Source organism: Erpetoichthys calabaricus, chromosome 3 (assembly GCF_900747795.2).
Source record: "Erpetoichthys calabaricus chromosome 3, fErpCal1.3, whole genome shotgun sequence".
NCBI classification, from domain to species: Eukaryota; Metazoa; Chordata; class Cladistia; order Polypteriformes; family Polypteridae; genus Erpetoichthys; species Erpetoichthys calabaricus.
In genome coordinates, this window is record NC_041396.2 from 104,172,653 (window position 1) to 104,192,684 (window position 20,032).

General features: G+C 38.5%; 1 protein-coding gene across 2 annotated transcripts in view; it reads left to right on the forward strand.

The window, feature by feature from the left end:
- The window catches only part of LOC114648298 (sulfotransferase 6B1-like), a 54,457-nt gene that overhangs the window by 18,020 nt on the left and 16,405 nt on the right, over nt 1-20,032 (forward strand). The window contains exons 1-3 of one of the 2 annotated variants that reach the window (XM_051925617.1): nt 2,874-3,190; nt 11,777-11,898; nt 15,840-15,929. In XM_051925617.1, the coding sequence (XP_051781577.1) occupies nt 2,995-3,190; nt 11,777-11,898; nt 15,840-15,929 (408 nt within the window). In that variant the 5' untranslated portion in view covers nt 2,874-2,994. Of the gene's footprint in view, nt 1-2,873; nt 3,191-11,776; nt 11,899-15,839; nt 15,930-20,032 lie in introns of those variants that run through there. The other variant, XM_051925616.1, reaches the window with a different exon arrangement.

Genomic DNA, 20,032 nt, shown 5'->3' on the forward strand with positions numbered 1-20,032 from the left:
AGGAACCGGGAGAGCGGCATTTTTTTTCCCTGGGTACCCGGCTGGTCCTTGATCCCTGAGGGACAGCACTTCCGGGACACCAGGAAGTGCGGACAAACCAGGAATGGTTTATGCCTGGAGTGCTTCCGAGATTAAGGGCAGCACTTCCGCCACACTGGGGAGTGCTACCGGAGGTCCGTCATCAGGCACCTGGAGCACATCTGGGGCATGTGCACTTTTATTCAAAAATATAACCAAAGAAAAACAAAAGCATTCGATTTACATGTGGCTGTCAATGAGTTAAAAACTCAAGCTCAAATGTCAACCAACAGTTCTGAGCAGGTATCAGCCACAGCGCTACTCTTGTGAAAAGAATGGAGATAAATGCCATCAACTCAAAGAGGGAGAGGCAAGTTCGTTGTACCACGTGAATGTCACTAAGAGAATAAAACTGAATAATAAAAAAAACAGCGCTAACTTTTACTTAGCCAAAATTTACTCCGGGTATTACAGACATGAATAAAATGTTATGTTTTTATTATATTGTAGAAATAATAATAATAGCTCACTATTTGAAACATGGAGCGCCCGGTCTCGAACCATTGACCTTCGGGTTATAAGGCAGCATGTATTATCTCTGCACCATTCAAGAACACATGTAAATTCTCTGTCAATTGACATATGAGCTTGAATTTTTAACTCATTGACAGCCACATGTAAATCGAATACTTTTTTTTTTCTTTGGTTATATTCTTGAATAAAAGCGCATGTGTTAATTTGATATTTGGACTAAAATCTTCACACATTATATACTTCTCGTCATTATTAGTATAACATGGAAAAAGTTTCATTTTTTGCATTTCTCGTATTTCCTTTCATCCTACACTTACCCAGATCTTTGTAGACACGGAACACACATGAAATGCATGTATCCCAAATCACAATTTACTGTATTATTTACCCTATACAACTAAAGGCACATCACATGCAGATAAGGAGCCTTGGCTTGAGCTGGGAGAACTTATTGTATGTAAACTGAGCTCCGTCAAGGCGGGGGAATGGGATAGCAGGCTGCTTGCTGCTTGTGCTGATCGACGCATTTACAAAACAAAAGTCGCTGATGGTAGAGGTGCAAAGGGATTTAAGGTGGGCAGGGATTACAAGTTTTTTCATAGGCTTCAGGAATTCTAGTGTTAAGCAGCACAGCATAGCGGAGAAGGTGAGACAAATGGGGTGGGGTGGCACAAACGAGTGGGGATAGCAACGCAGCAGGAATCAAGTGGAAGCATAGACTGATGCCACTGGAGGATTGATCCATTAAAAAGGTAATTATTATAAGATGCACATGAACATAATTACTATAATCCAAATGCTTCAACATATAACAATATACTGTGTATATATATATATATAACCGTGGCTATTACAGGGATGATTGCCTTAGCATTGCAAGTCCGGTGGGTGTGAACATCCGATCATTTCTCCAGTTAAAGCAAATATAGAAGGAATCAGCAGCAATCCAATATATCTGTTTTAATTAAGAAGACAGAAGAAGCTTTCACTGATGGTCTTCTATATGCAGAACAGGCTTTCATTTTTGGCCTTCTGCTGTGATTTTGTGTGGTGTAGCGGGTCCACAGCTCAAGTCTAAAAGGCCACTTTTTAAATAAATAATCGCCGCCTTCGCAGGTTAGAGAGGGGGCGTGGAAGTGTGGCGAATTGGTTCCTGGGGAAGTTCGTGATGCGGGTGATCCTCGTTTAAGTGCACAGGTGAGGAGCCGTCCTCCTGGGAGCTGCTGATTGCCACACCTGATCCACGTCCCTGTGATAAATAGAAGCGCGAGGCGGCTAGCAGGGGAAAAAGAAAGAAAAGGAAAAGTGAACGGAGGTTGCAGGAGAAGAAGGCTGGAAGCAGGGAAAGGATAGCCAGTGCGAGTGAGTGAGTAGGCAGCTGGACAGTGAGCCCTAGCGGGGTATTTGGCCGACACCTAGGGCAGTTGATTGTGGTTGCTCCCACTGAGCATTTTATGAGGAGCGGGAGTGACCGGAAGAAGGATGGCTCGCTGCAAAAGAGGATTGGGAGGTGGATTCCCCAGCATGAGTGTCCTGGTCGCTGAGGAACCCAAGTCTCAGTCTGGAGAGAGCAGAACCAAAGCCAGGGATCGGGAAACCTCCAGATCAGCAGGCAGAGCAGGTCAGCTGCAGCTAGTGTGACTCCCCTGGTGCATTGCCTGGATGGGAGAAGCAGGGGAGTCACCGGTAGAAGAAAGGCACCGGGCTGATTTGTTTTTAAAGGGACACCTTCCAGCCATTGTTTTAACTTCGTTGTTTTTAAAAGATTTTTTTCTAATGGATTTTAACCTCCACCCTTTTCACTTGCTTTTATGGATTATTTATTTAATGTCATATTTTTGTGATGCACTGCACTATTTATTTTAACACTTTGACTTTGTTTTTGTTTGTTGATTTTAAATAAAAGCACTTTGCACATTTTGCACCATCCCCTTGCTATGTTGTGCCTCACTGCCTAACTCATCAGTGACATTATCGACGTCGGGTTCAGAGCTCCCAGAAGGAAGATCTCACACTTTGCTATAGAATTTTAAACACATTACTTTTAAACTTTCCTGGCTCAATTCTATAACTAAATTAACTTGATTAGTGTATGGATATTTGTCTTTGGATATTGTTAGTACTGTACTAATTTAATATAAAGGTTGTTAAGTTAATATTTTGCTATATCCATCCTAAACAACATAGTGCCAAATGCACTTTGAAACAAAATTGTAATTTCCTGATGTGTTCGGTAATGTTTCCAACTCAAACATGTTCATAAAATATTGCACAACCAAGCAAGTAAATAAAGATAACAGAACATACCACAGCCACTTTTTGCATTGCAGGCTGAACTCAAGTGATTACATAAACTGAACTTGGACTGATCTGACAGTTTTTAAGCATTGTATTCCAAGTAGAGACACAGAAGGGAGCTTGGTAGAGATTCAAATTTTTAAAATGGCTGTAAAAGCATTCCTAGAGGAAATGCAGGGAACAATAGAGAAAGCTAAAAATGCAAAACCAGAAGACTTGGTGGCAGTATACAAGGGGATAAAGTATCCTTCTTTCCTCTGTATGCAAGAAACTTTTGAAGCACTACCCAGTTTTGAAGCCAGACAAGATGACATAATGCTTGTGGCCTATCCTAAATGTGGTAAGTGGATTTTTAGATTATTCTGAAGAGCTGTAGGATTAATTTAATGAATTACATCAGTAAAACATGTATTAAAAGAAAAGTTTAAAATAACTAATCATCAAAACCCTAAACTGGTAAAAACGGATTTGTCAGTGGATGGGTGGATTTATGGATATACCGATTTAACCAATTTTATATATAGCTTTACACAGCTTGAACTGTTATTGTTTACAGAAAAATAATAAACATTAGAAAGTCTCTAGTACAACTTTGCCCTGGATATAGCAGGTTTAGAAGGTTTTTGTTTCCTCATAATTTCTTGTGTGCCTGATAGATTTTGTGATTCTGATCACAGAAGTAACGTTAAAATTTTTCTATCACGCAAAGTTTTTGAGAAATGGCTAATCTTGTAATATATATTATGAAATTTTCAAATCGAGGTGTTATGCATAGTCATTGGTGCTCAGGTTTAGCCGCCTGCCAGTAGCTCATGATCTTCTTAGGTCAAAAATCATTATACTTTACAGCCATAACCGATGCAATTTATACTAGAGCCTCTATACTGCAAGACTATACTGAGAGCTTGGCTGAAGGGTGTGCATCCATCCATGCCACTTAACATCCCAATGATATGGAGGGAGCAGAAGGATCATGTTTGTTACTTCTGCATGACGAATGTCTCAGGATATTCTTCAAAGAACAGGGAGTTTATTGAGTACCCGAAGCTTGCCTCTGCAATGAGACCAGTGGCACATGATGAATGTCTTCCTGTTCCAAAACCACCAGAGGTGTGGATGCTGGAGAACGAGGACAAGGAGGCAGAGATGGATGAGCCAATGCAGATGGAAGCTGCTGCAGCTGCTGACAATACAGATTTCGAGTCATCAACATCCAGCGATCCTCATTGAATTTCTCAGGCACAGCTCAATGATCATGTCAGAGATTTAGATTTATCGAAGAGGCAAGGATTGATCCTGTTGTCACCAGGTACAAAAATCTCATTTTTCCACCGTCATGAAGATTTGACAAAATTCTTCAGACAAGTTGACAGTCTGACCTTTTGCAATGACATTGATGGATAGCTTTCTGCTCTTGGATATGAACATGATCCAACAGAATGGTAACTGTTTATTGATAGATAATGCTTACCTAATCATTTTTCAAAGAGACTGGTCTTAGAGCTAAAGAGATAGATAGATAGATAGATAGATAGATAGATAGATAGATAGATAGATAGATAGATAGATAGATAGATAGATAGATAGATAGATAGATAGATAGATAGATAGATAGATAGATAGATAGATAGATAGATAGATAGATAGATAGATAGATAGATAGATAGATAGATACTTTATTAATCCCAAGGGGAAATTCACATACTCCAGCAGCACAAAACAATATTAAATTAAAGATTGATAATAATGTAGGTAAAAACAGACAATAACTTTGTATAATGTTAATATTTACTCCCCCTCCCCCCCCCAGGGGTGGAATTGAAGAGTCGCATAGTTTGGGGGAGGAACGATCTTCTCAGTCTGTCAGTGGAGCAGGACAGTGACAGCAGTCTGTCACTGAAGCTGCTCTTCTGTCTGGAGATGACACTGTTTAGTGGATGCAGTGGATTTTCCATAATTGATAGGAGCCTGCTGAGCCCCCATCGCTCTGCCACAGATGTCAAACTGTCCAGCTCCATGCCAAGTCATCATTGTTAAGTTTGAAGGCCGTTTTGCTGCACAATGGCAATGTCTAACCTTCCATACCTGTTGGGCATGCCGTTGATACAAAGGAAATATATGAGAACTTGTAGCTGCTGCTGAAACACATTCAGAATTCGAGGTACAACTAGAATATATGCGGCAATCTGAAGGTGGTTGCAATTTTACTCATCTGCAGTTTGGATACACCAAGTACTGTTGTTTTTTTTGCGAGTGGGACAGCTGAGTAAGAGATTCATTTTACATAATAAAGGACTGCCTAGAAAATTGGTTCCACAGCAGAAGAATGTTGTACATGACCCACTGGTTGATCCGGAAAACATATTTCCTTCACCTTTGCACAACAAACTTGGGCTCATGAAAAACTTTATTAAGGCAAAGGAAAAGAAAAGTAAAGTCTTTGCATACTTACGACAGATGTTGCCATGTTTCAGTGATGCCAAGATAAAAGGTCTTTTCGTTGGCTCACAGATCTAAGAGACGATAAAAGATACACTTTGAAGGCCTTCGGCAGTGTGCCAAATGTGCTGCGTCAACTAACTTCAAGAATGTTGTTTCTAACTTTCTGGGCAACTACAAGGCACCAAACTACATCGAACAGACTGAAAATCTGCTCCACGCATACAGGTTGATAAACTGCAACATGTCAGTGAAGACACATTTTCTTCATTCCCACTTGGACTTCTTCCCATCCAAGCTCGGCACCATCAGTGATGAGCATGGTGAAAGATTTCACCAAGACATTGCCAACATGGAGAAGCACTACCAGGGAAAGTGGAGTCCATATATGCTGGGAGACTGTTGATAGACACTGATACATGAAGCATCGGGCAGTGACTACAAATGAAAATCTGTGGTAAAACATTTCTAGTTTTCTCTCATGTTGCTGATGTTGCAATATTATAGCATAGGCATATGCCACAATAATATCCAACTACAGAGCCTGAGCACCACCCCATACATCACCACATGTCTGTGCCAACAGTTCTAGATCAGCAGTTATAGGATGAAAGTTAAGGTTAGGACTTAGTATAGTTAGCGTGTAGGATAAATGGTTAAGGTTAGGGTTAGTTTTGTTAAGGTTAGGGTTTGGTGTGGTTAGAGTGTCAATCAATTTGATTTCTGACGAACTATAAACGTTTATTATCAAACTGCTGATGTCACTTCCACCCGACAATTGCTGAACACGAACTGCTGGCATAGACCTGCAGTGACGTATGGTGCTGTGACTCTGCTGGTCGATACATATACTATGCCACTGGAGACGTTATAACGTTAAATGAAAATCCTATGTGATACAGAAATTACAAATACATCTTTTTGTTCAGAGTGTAAAAATCTATTGGTTTCACCAAAAATTGTAGAGGAAACAAAATTTTCCATAAAATTTATTGGCCAGTGAAATGGATGGAGTGAATCATTAAAAATAAAAGCACTTTAACTACTTTACTGTACAAAGAAACAAAGAACATTAAAGCATTATAATAAATTCAACAAATGAGCCCTGCAAATTGAAATCATTAAGATGAATTTAGTTAAAGAAGAGGGCATATTGCAATCAAAGTTGAATTTTAGTGTGACATAATGTTTACAGTATTAAATAAGAATATTGACAAATAAATGCAAAAAAACCCCACAGTCTTACTGGATTGTCACACTTTCATAAAGACAGAAACTCAATGAATGAATCTTATCTCAGCCTTTTGATCCTGCAATCTCATTATTTTAGTCACTACTCACATCATCTATCAATAACTGAATAGAAAGATATAGACTGAATTAATTTGGTGTAGTTAATTTGGTGTAGTTTTCACACCTAGTTTGTTTGGACCAGTTTTTTCTTTTTTTTAAACTCTGGTGAGAGAAAAAAATGTTTCTCCCCAATGAAAAAAAAATCCATGACATGTCCACAACCATGGGAAGTTTATTCACATATTTAATTTGCTTGAAAGTAACCGAAAATTGAAGCAAAATAAAGAAATGCCCCCTGAACAAAGCAAATGGACTATGAGTGTTAAAAACGTCTTTAGTTCCTGGTCATATTCATGTAGTGTGTACATAATCCCAGTATCATTATTCTGAGTGGAGTCCACTTAGCTTTTTGGTGACCCTTATTTTGATCAGTCTTTGTCAAGCCCTTTCTGTTAGACTGACTTGTAATGAGTAACTTTACTAGGTGAGCAATAGTATAGCTCTAAGGGGCCCTTTGTGACTTCATGCCAAGGTCACCATTTTAGGATGAGCACTTTCAGTTACTTTTTAATTCAATATGTAATTTTGTACACTTTATAAAAAACTTTTATGAATATGACGCATTTACTGCGGTCAAAGTCCATCTTTTGTTTAACCCCTTATATCCTAAGAGGATTTTACAATTATTGTACCTAAATTATATACTCAAAAATAAACAGCCATTATTTTGCCTATGAAATAGAGGAGCTGCAAATGGCTGAAAAGTAGTGAGTATAATAATCCACATTTTTAAAAGAAAGTCAAGTCAAGTCAAGTCAACTTTATTTATAAAGCACTTTACATACAACAGCCGCTGACCAAAGTGCTGAACATAGGCTAAAATAAATTTTAAACAAAAACAAAATAATAAATAAGTAAAATAAAATACAATAAATGAAACTAATTAAAACATAGTAAACACAACTAAACAGAATTAAAACAGAGTAAAATCATCTGCTCACACAGGATCAAACGCCAAACCAAAGAGGTAAGTCTTAAGAGCAGACTTAAAAATGGGCAGTGAGGAGGCCTGTCTAATGTGGATCGGCAGTGAATTCCAGAGCCTTGGAGCCACAACGGAAAAAGCCCTATCCCCCCTGAGCTTTCGCTGAGTCCTAGGCACATCCAGAAGCAGCTGACCAGCTGATCTGAGTGAGCGGGAAGGAGAGTGCATATGCAGCAGCTCAGCGAGGTAGGGCGGAGCAAGCCCATTTAAGGACTTAAAAACAAATAAAAGAATCTTAAAATGAACTCTAAACTGAACAGGCAGCCAGTGCAGTGAGGATAACACAGGTGTAATGTGCTTTATATGAACAAAAACTTTTGTTACATAGCAGTATCAAACAAACAAAACACAACAAAATTTGGCATTTGAGGAATTTTTCAGTACAAAGACATTTTATGGTGTACAACCTTGGAATTAATTTTCTTCTGTGCTCCAGTCTGTCAGCTATCCTTGTACTAGATTTCATATTCCATACTACTGCAAAGTTACAATGTTTGGCACAGGCTGTCCCGCCTGTTTGGAAACATTTTGTGTCCAATCTCATAAAAATTTGGTCTCTTGCACCTAAATTTTATCTCAAAACAAATATTTTACTTGCAGTTATATTTTTATTTTTTTAGAAAAAAAAACATATACAGGTAGTCATCGAGTTGTGACCTATGCATCTTACAACTATTCGACTTATGACCGCTACAGTGTCTCACAGGCAAATGACAGCTTTCACCATGCCAGGTCCATATGTCGTGACTCGTTCATTCATCTCGATCTCAGTTTATTACCTGCAGCGGTTTTGACTACGTTCAGTTACATTTGTCTTACAATTACAGGAAAAAAAGGAAGTTTATTGCGACACAAAATTGAAGGTGATCAAGTAGTATGTGGGAGGAAAGAAAGCAAATATGATTGCATGTGTCTTTAAGTTTTCCCATTGTAACCAGTGTGCTGTACTGCTGCGGTTTGGCTTTGAATCCGGTTGACCTCTAAAAGTTCTGTGTTGTGATTCACAATGTGCCGCTTCGTGCAAACCACCAAGAATGGGTAATGAAACCACACTTAACTCCTTTATCTGTTAATGTTTATTATTAAAGGGCTGAAATGTTAAAACAGAAAACATACGAGTGATCAAACTCTGCTGGTACAATTAGTCCTCTGACAATTTGCACAATGAACACTGGGAGAGGTTCACACTGATGATGTAATTTAACACAGACAAAAAAGAGATTTGTGAAGCTGTTAAATGTTCGGAATCCATGCAAATAACAGTAATAATGAAGCAAAATAATTTACAAAAAAAAAGATAGAAAATCTACACAATGTGCTAAGAATGATGATAAAAACGGATATAAAACAAACAATATGACTTAAGGGACTTATTACACAATACTATGCATACGGTCAGGTTTGAATACTTATACTGGTTTGCCTTACATCCAGATCAACTTGGAACAAAATGTGGTCGTAAATCGATGACTACCTATATACACACACACATAGAAAATATCTCTTTGAAGCAACAAATAAACAATTTGTAACTATGCACATATAACTATGTATTCATCCAAACCTTTACTTTCAAAATTATTTTTCAAGCAAGTCCTTAAAACAATTTCTGTTTACCATTAGATAAAGAGAATCCTTACATTTTGTACACTAGATTGGACTATTTGTGCTGCAACTCACACATCTTCTCCTGTCTTCTATTGCAGTTGCCCTACAAAGGTTTAGTGTGTTTTCATTTTTTTTGGTTGCTTTTTTTGCATTTCACATCTGGAATAAACTAAGTATATACGTACATTTTCATAACAGTTTCTTACACTATGAGTCATGGGGCTGAGGCAACTCTGGGAGTATTACATAAAGCAGCCCTGGATAGGACCTCACACAGTGACCAATATAGTGTGTCCAATGAAACAGCGCATTTTTGGAGAAAGAGGGGGGGTCACCGTGAGAAACTGCAAGCAGTGGTGGCAGCACTGCATGTTACAAGTATATTTAATTGAATAATCCCTCGCTATATCGCGCTTCAACTTTCGCAGCTTCACTCTATCGCAGATTTTATATGTAAGCATCTTTAAATATATATCGCAGATTTTTCACTGGTTCATGGATTTCAGTGGACAATGGGTCTTTTAATTTCTGGTACGTGCTTCCTCAGTCGGTTTGCCCAGTTGATTTCATACAAGGGACGCTATTGGCAGATGGCTTAGAAGCTACCCAATCAGAGCACGTATTACGTATTAAATAAAACTCCTCAAATATATTGTGAGCACGGGGGCTGTTTGCATCCCTAGAGGATACGGCCGCTCCTCAAAAAAAGCTGAAAGACTACCTTCACATTGCTCCCATCCTTGCTGGGCTTACTTGTGGCTGCTTTGTCAAGCGATATGCTTCCCGCACGGTGCTTCGCATACTTAAAAGATCAAACAGCACCTATTGATTATTGATTGTTTGCTTTTCTCTCTCTCTCTCTTTTGCTCTGACATTCTCCGCGCCTGACGGAGGGGTGTGTGAGCAGGGGGACTATTCCTACCCCTAGAGGATACGGATGTTCGTCTAAAAAATGCTGAAAGACTACAATCACATTGCTCCCTTCCTTGCTGGGCTTCCTTGCAGCTGCTTTGTCAAGCAACATGCTTCCCGCACGGTGCGTCGCATACTTAAAAGCTCGAACGGCACATATCGGTTTTTGATTGTTTTCTTTTCTCTCTCTCTCTCTGACATTCTCTGCTCCTGATGCGCACTCCTTTGAAGAGGAAGAGATGTTTGCATTCTTTTAATTGTGAGATGGAACTGTCATCTCTGCCTTGTCATGGAGCACATTTAAACTTTTGAAAAGAGACAAATGTTTGTTTGCAGTGTTTGAATAAAGTTCCTGTCTGTCTACAACCTCCTGTGTTTCTGTGCAAATCTGTGATCCAAGGATGACAATATAAAAATAACCATCTACTTCACGGATTTTCACCTTTCGCGGGGGGTTCTGGAACCCAACCCCTGCGATCGAGGAGGGATTACTGTATATACAGTATAATGAATATGGTCCCCTGTGAAAGTTTGCTGGGCATGATTTAATGATATGTGATTGAGGAGGGGGAAGTTGGGTCCCCATGTGAAACTGTTCTGTAAGCTGAAACTGGAGCAGCACTGCTCAGAAAAGTAACATACGAAGAATGTGCAGTAGACAATCTCTGGGTATGGTAATTCAACATATTATGTTTGAACTATAAAACTGTATGCCACGATACTTTATAGTTATACTATGACCAATTCTTACAAATCCAGTATAGCATCAAGAACATCAGCAAATGCATCATTCTCAATAGAATCAAAATCGTGATCAGAAACTGACTTAAGGTCTTCATATTCCATATTACTAGCATTCCATAACTTTTCTATGACTTTCTTAACCTGATGTTTTCTTTTTTGAAGAAGCAGACAACATTTCCCCAGTACAAACTTTAAGTCTTACTGCATATGAACCTAACAATCCCCATGCTCTCTGACAAAAGGTTGTGCGTAACGGTACGTAAACATGAGCTGTCACACATGCAATATATTTCATGCCTTATACACACAGCTATGACATGTAATATGAAAGACTAATCATAAACAACTATATAACATTGGAATACTCTGAACCTCAGCTCTCCAAGAGTAATGTACCTTTCACTGCATGTGTATCAACGTAGGTGGGATCTTTGATAAAAGCAAATTCATTTACCTATGGGGCGCTTCTCGCCTCAGCATATGAGTGTGCAAGTACTAATGAAAGACAGCAAACAACGGGCAAACATGATTTATTTGAAATAAGACACCCTTTACTTGAAAGAAGACACCCTTGAGTATGTAAAAATGCCATTATTGATTTTGATTGACTCATGAGTTAATAGCAACTTACACAAACAACTTTGAAATATGACGGTGTCCCACCGACAGGATACCTCATGCATAATTAATTAATGAATGTTATTCTCTTGCCCATTGCCAAATAAAAACTTTATCTCTATATAAATTACACATGTGTTATCTTTTACTCTTGCTCTATCAAAGGTTGAAGTGCTCAATGCTTGTATACTGCATTCAGATAGAAAGTTAAGTTGTATATAATGATCCAATATAATTAAACTCCTTATGTTTTATTGCCTGTTTTAGGTTTTAACTGGATGATTAATGTAATGAAAAAAATAATTTCCATTGATGGAGAAGCTTTTAAACCTGATGAAGATATTCCACGAATTGGACTAATTGAATTCCTAAAGCCAGACAAACTCCAGGTAAAGAAGGAGAAAAATAGCTCATATTGATGTTCTACTTGCTTGTGAAAAAAACCTAGCAGTATAATATATCACTTTATTATTTAATTATTTATTAATTAGATTTCTGCAATAAGAATATTTTACGTATGGAAGCACAGATTTCACTTCCCTACTTTCTCACAAAATTATCAGATTAGCAGGCAAAAATCAAACCTGTCTGCACACTGGTACCTACGTAAACAAATCTGAGTACCTTTCTATCAGGGATGAAAAGTTGGTTTATTTTCCCTTCAATCAAACAATCAAAGCAAGTGAAAGAAGAACCATAAAAAGTCTTCCATATACAGTTCAGTATTCTCCTGCTCTTTCGATATTAAGCCCACATTACATTGCAGCCTGCCATACCAACTTTGATCTCAAATAGGCCATTAAAATTTAATATACTTTAAACCCCACTCAAGTCCAAAATACACCTTAACAACTTCAACTTCTCAGAACACTTTCTATTGACCCCTGCTAACCTTGCACTCCTGAAACAAAATATTCTGTTAAATGGGCATGTATCCTTGGTGACACAAGAACTACATTAAAATAAAGCAGATCCCTACTTGTTTCATATGAACAAGATATTTTATGGAAACTCAGCTGACCTTCTAGGTTTGTAGTGTCATTTATTGCCATCCTTCATGGCATATTGGCTGTGGCAGACATTTACCCACACTGGCACTTGGAGAAATTGTGCATCTACCTGTGTGGTTTCCTCTTAACAATATGCAACCTTACCAAGTCTGTTTTCTATTAGATCATTACTCTATGTACCTGACACCTTGTTTCAAGGACAGCAACCTGTACAACTGCATATTTTAAATCAAGGGTGACTAATATCGGACCTAGAGGGTCGCAGTAGTTTCAGTTTTTTGTTCAAACTCAGTTACTTAATTAGAAAACAATCCTTGCCAATAACAGATCTTTTTTTAATATTGTGGCTTGTTAGTGTTTTAACTCTCCAATGTCAGGGCATTCATAATCATAGATTTTTTTTTCCTTTATAATGAAATCATCCAAATAATTTGAAGCTTAAAATGGATGAGTAATTTTTGTTTCTTCACCCTCTCCTCAGTTCCCATCTGTGTACTTTATTAAACCAAATGGTGCATGATAAATTCACATAGGCATAAATGGAAACAAGCTAGATGGAGAACTGCTTGTTCCTTTGTCATTTGCATCTAGTTGCTAATAAGGGGCAAATAAAACAGTAAATGCAGCTGTTTCAGACTAAAATAAGCAATTAACACTAGAATCCCTGAAGCCTCCAAAACAACTTGTAATCCTGGGCCACCTTAAATTCTCATGTCTTTATTTGAAAACTAACAGTGTCAGATTGGGGAGAGCATGAGCTGACTGAGAGAATAAAAGTGAATAATAAAACAAAACACTAACTTTTACAAGTACCATAAATTTACACCGGCTGTTACAGACGCAAATAAATCAAATGTATGTTTGTATTCTATAATAGTAATAATATTAGCCACTCACTACTAAAAATAGTTAATGCATGAAGAGATCGAATCTTCAACCTCTCAAATTGGAGACAGCAGTTCTTACCTCTGCACCAGCCAAGCAGACATATATACTGTATGTGTGTGTGTATTGTGCCCTATCCCAATTTCTTTTATTTTGGTTAAATTCTAGGAAAAGTGCACTTGTTTTGTTATATCTGTGTCTTTTGTGAAAGTGTTTATTTGATATTTGGATTTCAATCTTTATACATTACACACATTATACTCTTCACATCAGAATTTTGCCAATTATTAGTAGAACATGAAAAAACTTTCTGTTCTAGTTATGTGTTCAACATTTCTTGCCTCACATTTCCTGTCATCCTACATTTACACAAATTGTTGTAGACACAGAACACACATGAAATGTATGTGTTCCAAATAATGATACATTATTAAACAATGCATGTATGATATAGTAAAGAGGAAATTTAGAATTTTTACTTTTAATAATTAAGTTCAGTATACTGCTCCAAGAAGATTGCTCTTGGAAATTGAAATCGACTTAGAAGCCAGTCATCATGATTTATAAATGGGTGCTCTCTTCGTCTTCTTGGTATTTGGCATAGTTTTGCCATTCCATGTGCCATTATATTGTCACATAATGATTACAATTAAGTGAATTAAATTTGTAAACAATATGCAATTAATTTATAAACAATATGCAATTAATTTCAGTGTATTTGATAAATCCCGTGCTATTAATGTGAATATGAAAAAGAAGGGAAACGACACAGAAACAGTGGCACTGCTTTGATGCTGGGTGCTGCCAGTTTGCAAAACTGAAACTGAGCAGAAATGTATGTACACATGATCTGAGGCTACTGTGAAAATGCTTTCTGCAAAGTTTAGTTTTTATACATCTCAAAGTGAGTGTGGAAATGAAAGTACACACCGTTTATACTTGAAACCCTTGGTCATAACAGTGATCACGGTAAACGTATCCATTCTCATACCTGCTTAATTCCAGTTAGTCATAATAAATTATGAACATTACACCCATAATTACATGACAAAAAAGTTCAGTTTGAATTTGTCAATATTTTTTGGAAATGGTTAAGCAGCAGTATAATTATTTGATTTAACAGATGATCTACAGAAATAAAAATAATAAATCCCATTGTCTGCATGAAAAATGATTCACAATTGACTCCTCTTGCCATTTCTAATGCTGCATGACAAACGCCATTGCCACAAATGTATCTTGAACATCCTTTTCACAGCTAAACTTCATGAGAACAGTGATATCCATCCATCCATTTTCCAACCCGCTGAATCCGAACACAGGGTCATGGGGGTCTGCACGAGCCAATCCCAGCCAACACAGGGCACAAGGCAGGAACCAATCCCGGGCAGCGTGCCAACCCACCGCAGGGATAGTGATATGAACTTGCTTATTTTGCTAGCAGCAGAACCCAGTGGCTAATTGTTATTATGTTTAATGTATAGTGTAACTTCATAGGGATCTACATATTTTAGCAAAAGAGGAACACAAGCTGCATCTGTGATACTGAATGGCTAAACAGTATGGCTACAGATTATGATGTGTATAAGCATGCTGTTGAAATATTGTCATTATCATGCAAATTTTACTTTCAATACTATATCCCCCATGCAAAGTTTTGTTGGTGCTTAACAGAAAAAAAAAAACAACAAACAAACAAAAACTGGGCAACTATGCAGTTTAAAAAAGGGCAACACATGTTGATAATTATTTTATCACCAACTATTCAGGCCAAGATACAAAGGGAAGTATTTAATTGCTAACTGTGCTGGAGATTTTCTCAGGGTTTTTCCACAATGATTCAGGTAATCATGAACATGACTAAGCAGTATATCAGGTAAGATGAATTGTACAGTACTTTCTTTGAACTAAAATGAAGTTTGGTATTTTAATACATTATTTATCATGGCCCGCATCCAGCAAAATGTTGACATTGTTACTAGGTCATATGCTAGAGCATTGATGGGTGTGGAGTTCATATTTCATCACTGATAATGGTGTTGGAGTATTTGTAGGTCTATCATTCATGGCTAGGCATTATATTACATGCTGCATAAAATTAAGATCCATTTGAAAGGCTTTCAAAATTGACTAATCTCTATGCATTAGAATCTTTGTATTTACTGTAAAGAGCAGCTTTCATCTTTATCACATTGATCTGAACTGGGGAATAAAATGATATAAGTGCAGGATGTCTAGCAAATTTGTTCTGAAACACACTTTCTCTGCATGCCACTGTACATCATTTATGAGAGATTCTGTTGGACTTTACTTTCTGGTTCTATTAAAAATCACTCAGATCCAAATTTTTTTTTGAAGTTGTCATGTTCATTCTTGATTATTTTAGAGTGACTGAATTATATTAAAAGCTGATGGTTTTTATTATTTGTTAACAGATGTTGGATAAGATCCGTTCTCCAAGACTTCTGGGCACTCACTTTCACCCAAATAATATTCCAAAGTCTTTTTTCGACAAAAAAACTAAGGTTGGTGCAAAAATATATATTTTGTTTATTTGATGTCATTACTGTATTAAACTCCCATTTTAAAAGAGATAATGGAGTTGTGTGCTATTAGATTAGATTAGATTCAACTTTATTCTCATTCTACAGGTACAACAAAATGCAGTTTATCATCTAACCAGGAAGTGCAAATAGCAGAATAAGGAGCAATAGACAGTGGGTGCAAATAATACATTAAAGTGCAATAAACAGTAAGGTGCAATCAGGCAACATACAAATGAGAATATAAATCTATATTATATTTGAATTTACAGGTAATAGTATATAAAAGGAAAAATAATATAGATGTGATCAGTAGTTCAGATACATACAAAATATAGATATGAAATATTTTATATACAGAATAGATATATGTAAACAGGTGGAAATATACATACTGTAGAGTGTAGTCAGTAGTTATTGATATTTAGAAAGGTCAGCTATTGAGTGTGTGAGAGATGGCCGGCAGTTTATCCTTGCCAACACCCCCAGGCCGCTAGAGGGAGTCCTCCCTGCAGCATAGAGGTGCCCCGAATTCCCGCAGGGCATTATGGACAATGGAGTTTGGCTGCACAGCCCTGCTGGATGCCATGGGGGCTGCCAGGGGATGCTGCAGGGAGGCACAGCTGTTTTTATTATAGCCCAGAAGTACTACCTCGTCACGGGGGTGGAAGAAATGAAGTATTTCCGGGCTGAAGAAAAAGAAGAGTTCGTCTGACCCGGAAGTGAAGGACAGAAGCACTTCGGGGTCAAGGACTATAAAAAGAACTGTGGGAAACCCAGCAGACTGAGCCAAGTTGGGAGGGTGTCGAATGGAGCTGCTGGGAGTGGAGGATTGTGATTGATTATTATATTGCGATTATTGATTTAGTATTGTGTATAGTGGAGGTGGAGGTGCTTTGTGCACATTTTGTTATAATAAATTTAATATTGGACTTTTACCTGGTGTCAGAACGTGTTGTCTGCGGATTCAGGGGCAAACAGAGATCCTAATTTCCCACAAGTGATAACGGTTGAGAGTTCAGAATGGTGATGGTGTTAAGCAAGAAACTGTTCCTAAGCCTACTGGTGTGGCACCAAAGGCTCCTGTAGTACCTCCCTGATGGGAGGAGGGTAAACAGTCCGTGGTTGGGGTGTGAGGCATCCTTGATGATGCTGCAACCCTTTTTGCAGACACTGTGTATGCTGCAGGTCAGCAACAGTCAGAAGCGGGATGCCAATGATGTGCTGGCCATTGTAGGACCTTCCTCTCAACCTCTCAGCCTCTTAGCAACGGAGCAGTTGCCATACCACACCGTAATGCAGTTTGTCCATATGCTCTCAATAGTGCAGCGGTAAAAGTTTAACAGAATCTGAGGAAACACGCAGGCTTTCTTTAGCCTCCTCAGAAAGTAAAATCATTGTTGCGCTTTTTTAACCAGGCTCAAAGTGTTTATTGTCCAAGGAAGGTCCTCAGAGATGTGGACACCCAGGAATTTGAAGCTCCACCTCAGCCCCATTTATATGGATGGGTGCATGTCTGCTGCCCTTAGTTTTCTGGTAAGCCACAATGAGCTCTTTAGTTTTATTGGTATTGAGGGCGATATTATCGTCAGCACACCATGTTGGCAGGTGTTGAACCTCCTCTCAGTAGGTTGACTCGTCATTGTCACTGGTCAGTCCCATTACTGTAGTGTCTTCTGTGAACTTTATGATGGAGTTGAAGCCATATAAAGGGATGCAGTCATGGGTAAAGAGGGAGAAGAGGAGTGGGCTGAGTACACAGCCCTGTGAAAATGCCAGTATTCAGGATCAGGGTAGAGGATGTCTGGTTGTTTAGCCTGAAAGACTGGGGTCTTTTGGTTGGAAAATCCAGTGTCCAATTACAAAGAGCGGTGCTCATACCAATGTTGGTTAGTTTAGTTACCAGATTGGAGAGGCTGATAGTGTTAAATGCAGAGCTAAAATCAACAAATAACATCCTCATATAGGAGTTGTTGTTATCCAAGTGTGTCAAGGTAGAGTGAAGAGCCAAGGATATGGCATCCTCCATTGACCCATTAGACAAGCTGGTTGGGATCTAGTGTGAGAAGCAGACTGGATTTGAGGTGGACCAGAACCAGTCTCTCAAAGCACTTTGTGATGATGGGAGTGAGTGCAACAGTGTGATAGTCATTCAGGATCCCTGGAGAGGATAGTTTAGGGAACTGGACAGTCATTGTGGACTTAAGGCATGTAGGGACAAGAGCCTGGGCCAAAAACAGATTGAAGATGTTACTGAAGACCTCAGACAGTTGCAAAGTGCAGGCCTTAAGCACGAACCCAGGTATGCTACCAGGACCAGCAGCCTTGTGTGCATTTACTTTGCTCAGTTCAGATTGTACAGTGAAGGTAGTAAGTTTGGGGGGCTGGTCGCCTCAGGAGGGTGCAGTTTTGGTTACAAGTGTTTTATTGTCCTGATCAAAAACAACATAAAAGCTCATCAGGAAGGGAAACAATTCTTGATGTTGGAGTTGTATGTACCTTCCTGTAGTCTGTGATGCTCTGGATGCCTTGCTATACATGACTGGGGTCAGAGTTTTTGAAATGATCCTCAATTTGTTGCTTGTATTTCTGTTTGGCTCTCGTGGTGCCCTTTTTCTGGTTGGCCCTGAATGTGCTGTAGCTCTCAGCATTAACAGATCTGAAAGTGGCGTTGCAAGCTTACAGCAAGAGTCTAATCTCTCTATTCATTCAAGGCTTCTGGTTTGGGAAGGTCTTAATCTGTTTGTGCATTGTGATTTCATTAATGCTTGTATTGATGCAATCCAGGACAGAAGAGGTGTATCTTTCAATGCCCACTTCTGAGTCATGAGTAGCATGGGTGGCAAACAAGCTCCAGTTTGTGTGTTGACAACTTCTGCTGTAAAGCAGTGTCTGCCACTTAAGGACAGAACTTCACTGTCCTCACTGAAGGTCTCACACATCTGATAAGTGGTGTGTATTTAGGGAGGAGAAGCAGGAAGAGGTGATCTATTTGTCCAAGATGAGGGAGCAGGAAAGTTTTGTAGGCTTCAGCAATGTTATATGCATATTCAAAGACTTTTCGGATGGGGCAGGAGACGTGTTCATGAAACGTCTGATCTGCACGTGCCATTTGTTGTCGGCTAACAGGTCTACATTTAATCATCAGATATTCCAGATCAGAAGAGCAATGACTTTCCGTTAAAACAGTGTCCACACACCCAGCATTGTTTACATAAATGTCTGTGAAAATCATGATGTTGTAGTCCGTAATACGTGTGTGTGTGCTGATTCAGAGTAACAGTTCGTCTAGCTTGTTGGCTAGAGACCGAACATGAGCGAGAAAATGCTCAACAGAGTCAGATCTCAGGGGGTTTGCTGAAGCCTCACCCAAATACTGCCACACTTCCCTCTCCTTTGTTTATGATCTTGACGCTGCTGCTGGACTCTTCCTGTTGGTAGAGCTGATTCGCTACACCGTGGTGTCCTGGCTATCTCTGGAGGCAGTTGAACATTGTCCAGTGCTGCATTTCTGCAAAGGGAGCCAACATTCAATAGTTCTAGTCGGTGATACAATGTATTTGCACAGCTGTATCAGGGGAAAACAAAAAATAGTAACCATAATACTACTAATTTGTAAAAACTGGGAAGAGGTAGGGTGTCACGATGCACATACGCCATCGCCATGGTCTATATATTCCCATACTGTATACCCATATAGTGATGTGCCTGCATGTGGCTTCTGTTTTTTATGTTTTTCCTTCTTGTATTTCCATAATGCTGTCTAATTCATTCATAACTGGATAAAGATATGTGTTAAGGAGGCACCATGTTGACACCTAAGTCAGAAATTTCAGGCAAGGTCAGACTATGACATATTAAATATTATTTTCCACATATCTCCCTAGGCCTACATTCTGTTATTATTTTGCTAGTTAGCTTACTATATGTTAATGATGTCTGTTTAGTCCACATATTAGGAAATGTTTCAAAGCCAAAAAACAATATTATAGACAAAGAAACATTCCCAAAATGAAATGGTTGTATATAACCAGTAAAATGCTATTTTAGAATTATTATTTTAGAGTCTACAGTAATCCATCTGC